Genomic DNA, 10760 nt, shown 5'->3' on the forward strand with positions numbered 1-10760 from the left:
CAAAAAAAAAGAAAGGCTAATTAGCCATTAGACACTATCAGGTTGGCTATTTTAATGACTTTTTTTAGCCTTCACGCGCTCTTGGACGATTTGTTACACACATTATGCAACATAAGCGACTAGGAAGTTTTATTATGAAGGGGTATATAGTTCAGGGGTTTTCAGGGACATGCGATAGTTTAGACAGGCATCACACAAAAGTTGTATAGCTTAGGCGGGTTTTAGGGTATTAACTCAAAATCTAATCCTAACTAGTAGTAGGTATTACCTTTATGGATATTTTTCATCCATTTTGTCATATTCTTAACCAAACTTACATTGATCCCAAAGATTTATAGATCTCTTGAGATAACTTCCTTTTATATGATTTTAGGTCTATCCATTCCCTTTTAACTCTACTTGTGAGTGATGTTTGGCTAAACATTTATGTTTTTGCATGTAATTTGCCTTGCATTATGCCTTAATATTGTTAACTTTAGTGTGAATATTTGTGACTCGAGCTTAATAATGGTATTTATATGTGTAGGAGTCAATTGGAAGTGATTTGGAAAGCTTGCATGCAAATTGAAGTAAAAGCGAAAGAATTTGGAGGGAGTATGACTTTGGTGCCAAGGTTCGCGCCAGGCACCAACTAAAACGCAAAGGGCAGCAGAGCACAAAAGTGGAAAAAGTTCGGTGTCCAGGTTGGCGCCAGGCGCAAAGCGGGACACCCAAGGATAAATTTCATCCTAATTCGGCTAGAACTTGGTAGTTTCGATCCTAAACGCCACCAACATGTATAAAAGAGGTTCTAAACCTATTTTTTAGAGGTTAGACATTATTTAGAGAAAAAAGGCTAAGGGAACATTAGGAAGCAACGAATCACAAGAGTTTTTCTCTTCCGTTCTTCCTTAATTTGTATTTTAATGCTTTCAATTATTATCATGATTGTTAGTATGGTTATGAGTAGCTAAACTCTCCCATCTAGGGTTTGATGGAACCTATTGGAGGATGATTTTCTACTCCGTTTAATATAAATTTGCCTTTGATATTTCTCTACTTGTTTAACTACGTTTTCATTGTGGTTGATTGAAGAACTCTCAATTGACTGTACCTATTTAGTGTGTATTGCTTGAAAAAGGGTACACATTTAGGTAGTTGTTGAACAACATCACTCCTAACGTATATGAGGAATCAATACGAAAGGTTTAAAAGTGGGATTAGGAATAACGAAACTTTGGTGCGATCATAATGAGCGGTAAACTAGTGTCAGCTAGTGTAGTTCGGAAGAATACGTCTAGTAAATTGTGTTAGTTGCTCGGAAGAGAATTACGACACCCAAAGTACTCACGATCGGTAGAGAATACTTAGGCAAATTTATAGAAAATATAGCGGAAAAGATTCCGACAATAGGGGAAATCATAATCCTAGACTCTTCCAATCTTGTCTACAACATTTGCTCTGTTAGTTATAAATTACTGCATCTTAATTACTCTTCTCTTAGTTAATACACACTCAAATCGATATTTAATATTTTTAAGGTTGATTAATTACTTGAATTCTTGTGAAACTAGTGGCTGTGATTAATAAGTTAATCCCCTGTGAGATTTGACTCTGTACTTGTAAAGCTGATTATATTTGCAACGATCACTAGACCTCTTAGGAGACATAGTTGGGCGTGATCAGTGAGCTTGCTCATATTACCAGTCTCAAGTCGAGATAAAGGAGGAGGGTTGTGGTAGGTTGGCAACTAGCGTAAAAACTTTCCAATTCATGATAAATTCTCATTTGTTTCATCTCACCTTTTGATTTTTTTTCTCAAATTGAACAGAGAAGTATCTCTTTGTGTTTATGGGTCGTCGCTATTTGCATAAACATTTCTACTTCTACTTTGTGAATTACACCTCTGCTTCTTGTTTGTGCAAGCTACAATGGTTGATGTTGATGTGAGTGCTCCTAGATTTTCCTAATTAAGTACCTGACTTTTTAACTTGAATGATTTATGAACAAAATCACAAGTGTAGATAAATACAAGGAATTTCATATATACTTAAGGCTCGAACCCGAGACCTCTAATAAAAAAAAAGTATTTACTATTCTACTACAATTCCATTCCCTAAGAAGGATATCGATCCCTAGAGAGATCTGTGTTCAAGAATACTTAAGTTAGTAGTCCTTTAATTTGTCTCTTAACACTCCCTGAAGTCCCACTAGATTTCTCTATCACTGCTTTTAGTGCTTCTTGTATTGAGCTTATAGAATATTGCAGTTGATCATCATTAGTATTGTGGTCTTCTTGATCTCCATGCGTTACGAACAACACATTTTTAACACGTCCACCAAGTGTTGTTATTTCAGCCTTTAATGTTCTTAGCTTTAAAGATTTCAAAGTCTTGATAAGGTCAGGCAAAAGATCAGACCTATCTTCACAGCACAATGAAGCCTTGATCACAAAGTTTCCTTCTTCATCAGACGAATAATTATCAACTGTTAGTTCGTCCATCTCAGTTGGGACTGGATTTGTATCAGTTATTTGTGACGTTTCTCTCTTGAGCTCCTTCACATGTTGTATCACCTCAGCTAGCAGTGATGCTTTATCCGTCTGGAATAACCAAAAAAAAAGATGTCTCCAATGAAAACTACGAACATGGTACGTACGTACATACATACATACATACATACATACATACATATATATATATATATATATATATATATATATATATATATATATATATATATATATATATATATATATATATATATATATATAAAGAATTCTCATATCAAAAAGAATGTCAAAGAAATTATTAAATAAATATGTCATCTGTTAAAACCACTTTATGTGACGTGATTCGGAATACCCTTGTCAGACTATCTAAATTTCAATTTAAATTTGGGCATAGAATCTTCTGATTTTTGAAATAAAATTTATATATTTAGAAAGATAGTACTATAAGTCACAATAATTAATAATTCAATATATTTAAAAACGAATACGAAAAAAATTATTTGAGCCTCCAAATAATATTTGCATCACGTAAAGTTGAATGAAGAGTAAAAATACATGTGATCTCCCTAATACTTTGAACTTTTTGTTGAGCTGGTTAAATAATTCTAACAACATTCATCATGCATGATTTTTATAAAAAAATAAAAATAAAAATTGAAAACATGAGATTTGTGTAGTTTTCGTAGAGTGATAATTGAAGATTAATTGGTAAATTGGTTTCTTGGAGGTCTAGTTTGAAGTTTTCAAGAACTTCGATCTCCAAGCACTAATAAACTAACAGCATTCAAGTAAAAGACAGATTTTGGTTTAGTCAAACTAAGTAGGCGTTTGGACATGCATTCCAAAAATATTTTGGAATTTGGAATTTCACTAAAATTTCAATTGAAGATGAAGTAGTGTTTGGTTATAATTTTTGCAACATATTTGGATGTCTTTTTTTTCAAAACCATAAAATATGATTTATACCCACAACTTATAAAAAATATCAAAACCACCCCAATTTGATTATCCTACTTGAAATAAACAATCAAAATGCTATTGTTTAATAGTTATCATATTCTGCTTTACTGCAATATACAGAAGATGCAAAATCAATATCACATTTTCTAATTCTACTAATACACAGAGAAGGAATTTAAGGCAAAAACAACATAAATATGAACAACTGTTGGGTTATTTTATAAATTTTAAAAATACAAGGTAAAATTATAACACAAAAAACTAGCAAATTCCCATTTTCAATTGAAAAATTGGTCAGAACCAGTTTTTCAAATTTGAAAATGGATTTTCGACTGAAATTGAAAATTTTGGTAAGAATGGGATAACCAAACATTGTTTTCAAAAAAACATTTGGAAAAAAGGAAAAAATTTGTATGTCAAAACGGGCTCTAAATATAGAGAAGTTTTTCAAAGAGCAGACAAACTACAGATAGTTTACCCAAATTAACATGAATAACTAAACTAAACCAAAGGGTTTTACAATTTGGATTGAATCGATTGCTTGTGGACTTGTGGCCTAGAAATACAAATTTAATTGCTTAATATATTAAGTATAATTTTTAGGTTAAATACCTATCCAGATTAGTATCTTGGAGGATCTAAAACTTTAAATTAAAAACAAAAAGGAAATTTATTTATAAATAAATGAGCAAACAATACTCCCTCTATTTCAATTTGGATGAGATAGTTTGACTCGGCACAGAGTTTAAGAAAAAAAGAGACTTTGAAACTTGTGGTCATAAAAGCTTAAGGGGTAAAAGTTTTGTGGGGTCATGACATTTATGTGGTTATAAAAGCTTCTCATCAAGGGTAAAATGGATAAAATGAAGAGTTTAAAGTTGAATTATTTTCTATTGTAGAAATGTGTCATTATTTTTGGAACGGACAAATAAAGTAAGTGTGTCATCTAAAATTAAATAGAGGGAGTATTAACTAAGCATATAAGTATTGCGGAAGATCGTGGGCTAACTAGCATGCAATCACACACAAAACAAATAGAGAAGAAAAATTAACACAAGGATTTAACGAGGTTCGGCTAAGCCTAATCCTCAGGGCAGAAGTAGAGAGAGTTTTCCACTATGAATGAGAAGAAAAGCGCAATACAATCTATAGAATCCCCAACTACAACCCATATATATAGATCCCAAATACTGTCAAACCTATAAGAGAAAGGTTTCCTAGTTTGATAAGGACTATAGGTTTTCCTTTCCCAAATCTATTAGGACAATGAGTTTTTCTAAACCTATAGGGATTATGGGTTTCCTAAAAATACAAGAAAATAATTCAAGCCACAAAATAATAAATCTTCCCCTTGGCTTGAATTCTCTTCATTAACATGAACAATATATCTCTATCTTGCCCTCAGCTCTCGCGAGGGCTCTACCCATTTCCGTACACATCAACCAAGTCTAGGTAAAGCCTAAACTTGTTAATAGACTCAATCTCTTCAGCCATAACACTAATCCGTCGATTTGGTTCTGTATCCGGAATAGCTTTTGGATAGCTATAACACTCAAACGCACCAACGGTCTCTGCAACTGCCAAAGCAAATCCCACATAATTCGTATATCCAAGAATTCCCATCAACTACGTTTGCAAACCTTTGCGGTCGGTTGATCACTCACTTCTCTCTGCATGTTGCAATGTTATATGGTTTTTGTTGCGCAGGTGCATCAACATTATCATATTGATCAATGTTTTGCACCTCTTCCACTTCCTCTCTTTTAGAACTACTGGCTGAGCTAGTGGAGATTCAGTTTCTAGCTTTATGCGGTCACTGACACCACGATCTGTTTCTGCTATTGCCTTCTCCCTTTGACTTTCCAGTAAGGCAGATTCATTGAATGTTACATCCCTACTGATAATTAGCCCCGAAGTCTTTTGATATGTGCACCACAACCTATAACCTTTCACTCCAGTTGCATACCCTAGAAATATGTACTTCTTTTCCCTCGACTCAAGTTTTTCATCCCTCACATGAGCATAAGTAGGACAACTAAATATCCTTAAATTTGAATAATCAGTAGGCGAACAGGACCATACCTCAAAAGAAGTTTTGAACTCAATAGCTGTGGATGGAGATCTGTTGACCAAATAACAAGTTGTATGGATTGCTTCAGCCCCAAAATCCTTGCGAACACATGAGCGTAAAAGCATGCTCCGTACCCTATCACAAAGCATTCTGTTCATACGTTCTGCAATACCATTTTGTTGTGGTGTTCCAACACAAGTGCAGTGTCTCACTATGCCCTCTCTGTTGCAGAAATTATCAAACTCCGAATTGTAAAATTTCAACCCATTGTCAGTTCGAAGACGCTTAACTTTTCTTTCCGTCTGCCTCTTAACCATCGTCTTCCATTTAACAAATGTCGGAAATGCCTCATCTTTTGTTTTCAAAAAATACACCCACACCATCTTTGAGTAATCATCAATCAAAGTCATAAAATATATGTCACCACTCTTGGAGGAAACTCTGTTTGGATCCCACAAGTCTGAATGTATATATAATCTAACTTGTCTCTGATCTTGTGCTCCTTCTTGCTGAACATTACCCTTATCTGTTTACCAAACACACAATGCTCACAAAAATTCAAAACTTGATTTTTGTACCCATTCAAACAAATTCTACTTACTGAATAAAAACAATCCCTTATCATTTATATGACCAAGCCGCAAGTACCATATCTTAGACTGATTCAGATCACGTTTCCTAGAAGCTACAGCCGCTTCCCCTTCAACTATACTGGCCTGGAGATGATACAATTTACAATACAGTTTACCTTCATGAGTACCATGGAGCTTTTACATATTTTAAGTATTCCATTCTCTGAGTGAAATTTATACCCTTGATCATCCAAAGTCAAAAGAGAAATCAAGTTTCACTTTATCCGAGGAACATGCCAACACTCAATATTTCTGATAATTCCATCGAACATTCTCAATTTGATGTTACATATCTCCTCTACTGGTAATGGATTATCATCTCCCATGTAGACAGTTCCACTTATTTGCTTGTAAGTTGTAAACCAATTCTTGTGTGGACACATGTGAAAAGTAGCACCGGAATCAAGAACCCAAGAATTCTGGCCATGACTAAAACTCATAGCACAGACTTTCCCTACATAGTCACTATCATCAGAATTATTTCCAGTGTCAACCATATTCGCTGAATTATCTATTTTCTGCTTTCCTCTTTTCTCCTTCAGCTTAGGACAACCTCTCTTGTAGTGACCTTGCTCCCCGCACTCATAAAAGTTTTGCTTCCTTGCTCTAGACTTTTATCTAGCTGTTGACTTTTTCCTGTTAAAGTCCTTTTGTTGTGTTCTTCCTCTAATCACAAGACCCTTGCCCTCAATTCTGCTGTCTCGAAAGCTCTTTTTCAACTCTTTAGATTTTAGTGCATTACTAACATCTTCTAGTGAAATGTTGTTTTTCCCATATAGTAGCGTATCGGCAAAAGAATTATATGATGGTGGTAAAAAAATATAACACAATCAAGGCTTGATCCTCCTTCTCAATTTTGATATACACGTTCTTCAGGTGTATTATAATTGAATTAAACTCATCAAGGTAAGTTTTAACAGGATTACCTTCGTTCATACGGAGATTGTATAACCTCTTTTTCAAGTAGAGGCGGTTTGTTAGCGATTTCTTATAATACAGATCTTCCAGCTTCTTCCATGTTGTTGCTGCAGAAGTTTCTTCAGCAATTTCTCGAAGAACGCTATCTGTAACGCTCATGAAAATCGCACTCAAAGCACTCTCTTTCAGGTCTGCCTTCTTTGTCTCTGTTAACTTAGGAAAATCCTTATCAATTGTCTTCCATAAATCTTGTAACACCAGGGACGATTTCATTCTAATCTTTCATAGACTGAAACTAGAACCCCGTCAAATTTCTCTACTTGGTAACTTTGCTGAAGATGATGAAGACATCTTAACCCTAGATTATATGTAGAAACCCGAACCTTGCTCTGATACCAATTATTGCGGAAGATCGTGGGTTAACTAGCACACAATCACACACAAAGCAAATAGAGAAGAAAAAATCAACACAAGGATTTAACAAGGTTCGGCTAAGCCTAATCCTCGAGACAGAAGCAGAAAGAGTTTTTCACTATGAATGAGAAAAAAAACAAATACAATCTATAGAATCCCCAACTACAACCCCTATATATAGATCTCAAATAGTCTCAAACCTCTAAGAGAAAGGTTTCCCAATTTGACAAGAATTATAGATTTTCCTTTCCCAAATCTATTAGGACAACAGGTTTTCCTAAACTATAGGGATTATGGGTTTCCTAAGAATATAAGGAAATAATTCAAGTTATAAAATAACAATAAGTTTGTAGGGATGAGAATGAAAAAACATGCATGTGTTGTAATTTGGCTTAACTTACTTTTGTAGTGCTGGGAAGAAGGCTTCGGAGTTTAGCAAGATGATTATTAATTCTTTCTCTACGTCTCCTTTCAGCTTCACTGTGGCTTTTTGAGGCAGCAAGAGCTTTGACATCCATTATTTCTTGAGCACTCACTTTCTGCAGCTCATCTTGGAGACCAAAAGGAGATGATCTTCTGTTGAATAAACCTCCATAAAGTGATGGTACTGGTGGAAAAAGATTAAATGGATCGCGGTGATGAACTTGGTTGCTCGGAAAGTGAAGAGTATTGAAGCTTTGAGGGACAGTCCATGGGAGAAGTGGAGACATTTCTGGGAACATAAATCCTCCTGAAATATTTCCAGCTTCATCCATATATGTATCTATGATTGTTGATCAAGTAGTTTTTCTTGGAAACCCTGATTAAGAATATGTAAAGGTTTTAGGACAATTTTCTTCATCTTATCACACATGAATAACATAGAGCCTACCTTTTATATATATATATATATATATATATATAATATAGCATTTAATTTATTTTATACTAACAGTTACACTATTAGCCAATATAGATGAGAAGAGCTAAATTAACAAAAGTTTCCGAATGATAACTACGTGCAATCATATCCAGAAACGATGAAATTAATAACTTGAAAAATAAAATATGTTACCTGTTATAAGTGTAAAAAATCTTTATACTGTTATATGTATAAAAGTTAAATCATTGATCCTGCATATATTGTGTCTACCTTTATGAGTTGAAGTGTATGTTTTCATCTACCGCTACAAAACAAGTTTGAAGTTGAAGAACTTTAAGCTTGTTCGACAATCCTCTCTTCTTTTTACACAAAGTCGAAAAGTAAGAATAATAAAGAGAAGGCCGCGGATCAAAAACTTGGATTCTACTTCCTTTGTGGTAAAAAGAGGATTGTAAGAGTTTAGGGAAAGAACAAATAACAGACCTTTACTTTGATGTGTGATATCTAAGTGTTTTGATGGCCTTGTGTGCTCTTCCACTTGTTCTCTTTTGCAACACTAGAGACTATTAGATTTGGGAAAGGAAAATCTAATTTTGAGACTATTGATTTGTTCCCAAATCTATATTGTGTCTACCTTTATGATTTGTTCTCTAATTTTACTTTCTCACGTCTATTAGGACAACTTCTAAAATCTTATTTTGAAAAGTGTTTTTTTCAAAGTGCTTTTTAAAAAAGTATTTTTTTGTGAGAAGTAGTTTGTGTTTGGCTAATTAATTTAAAAATTACTTTTGAACAACAATTAGTATTTGGCCAAGTTTTTAAAATATGCTTCTAAGTGTAATTTTCTTAAAAGTGATTTTTAAAAAAAGTGCTCGTAGAAAAGCTATTTTTTCCGTTTCTCCAAAACTGCTTCTGCTTCTACTCAAAAATACTTTTTTTTTTACTTCAAAAAACTTGGCCAAACAACTTTATTTTGGTAAAACAGCAATTTTCACTATATAAAAAAAAAAAAAACTCTGGACCAAAAAAGAAACTTGCCATTTTCCCTAACTTTTCAATATCTTTGTGCTTTAATTTGTTGGTATCTTTTTTTGTTCCTATGCTTTTTTCTTTTATGGGCCCTCTTCAGCGTAGTCTGCTCTCTTTCATACCTACGCACCATTCCCCACCTTCATCTATATTCCTTATCATAAATAGTGGGTACAAGTACTAGTAGTGGTTTGGGGAAAAAAATAGTAGTTGTAGTTATTGTCTACAATTCAGTTTAGGTGAACCTATTTTTTTTGGTCCGTTTAAAAAAGAATGATCCATTTTTAAATTTGAAAATAATTTTGCTTAAATTTACAATTCTACCCTTAATGAGAAGTTTTTATAACCACACAAATACTCTGGGCCCCTTTTTGAATTGTTTAGGATCACAAATTTCAAAAGTCTTAATTTTTTCTTAAATTTCGTGTCGAGTCAAACAAGTTCACATAAATTGGCCAAATACATCTTATTATCGAAAATAGCAAGAAATACATGAAATAGCAATTTATTTTTGTTGCTCTAATTATTTACTAATAATTTGTCAGAAACTACTACGTAATATTTGAAATCAAACATATAATTACATTTAGTGAGTGTTGCTGGGGCAAAAAGAGAGAAAGGGAGGAGGAAGCACAAAAACAAGGAAATGATTTTCTATATCCATTTATATTTGGAAAAAAAGTAATTCTACAATATATTTATTTGCAGATTTTTTGGCGTTATTTTTTGCTAATCTTCTATTAAAAAAATCAAAACTTAATGCACAACATAACAAATTGTCGACCGACCAAAGACGATTAATAATAAAAAGCAGAATAATCGATTTAGATTGACAGAAAGTGCGCTCTTCTTTTTCTTCTCGTGTCTATTGATCCACCACACTAATTGATAAAGTGGGAGTATAATTTTTCTGTTGTTGGCTTTTGGCTTTGGTTAATTTCGCCACGATCACGTTCTACCATATTATTACTTTCTTTCTCCATTGGCTAGCTATTTTCCACGCCAAATAACCTTTATACTTCCTCCAAGATCTATTGTAATCATTTTGTCTTAGAACACACTCCTTCTTCACTACAAAATCCCAGTCCCTAGTGGGAGTGGGGGAGGGCCACTGTTAATCCCTACATTGAGTTTGTCTTTACATATAATGTACATATAGTTTTTTCATCTAGTGTGCGGTACTTGTATTGGGATCCGATTAAATTTGAATATATTTTCGCGAAAAATTTTTATATTGGAGATAAAACGTTCTCTAACATAAACGGTTCCATACCTAGAGTTCAAATCCGAGATCTTTGATTAAGAATAAATGAATACTAACCGCTCCACCACAATCATTATTGACAATATACATATAATTTTCAGTTACACGCATTCATGACA

General features: G+C 33.6%; 1 protein-coding gene across 1 annotated transcript; it reads right to left on the minus strand.

Moving 5' to 3' along the window:
- Positions 1-1940: 1940 nt before the first annotated feature.
- LOC104110317 (transcription factor bHLH30-like) lies at positions 1941-8967 on the minus strand. The gene is made up of 3 exons (XM_070199684.1): positions 8832-8967; positions 7888-8285; positions 1941-2581 (listed from the first exon to the last, which is right to left on the minus strand). The coding sequence occupies exons 2-3, from the start codon at positions 8239-8241 to the stop codon at positions 2141-2143; spliced, it is 795 nt and encodes a 264-aa protein (XP_070055785.1). The 5' UTR covers positions 8242-8285; positions 8832-8967; the 3' UTR covers positions 1941-2140.
- Positions 8968-10760: the final 1793 nt, after the last annotated feature.

The sequence above is a fragment of the Nicotiana tomentosiformis genome, chromosome 4 (genome assembly GCF_000390325.3).
Source record: "Nicotiana tomentosiformis chromosome 4, ASM39032v3, whole genome shotgun sequence".
Taxonomy (NCBI): Eukaryota; Viridiplantae; Streptophyta; class Magnoliopsida; order Solanales; family Solanaceae; genus Nicotiana; species Nicotiana tomentosiformis.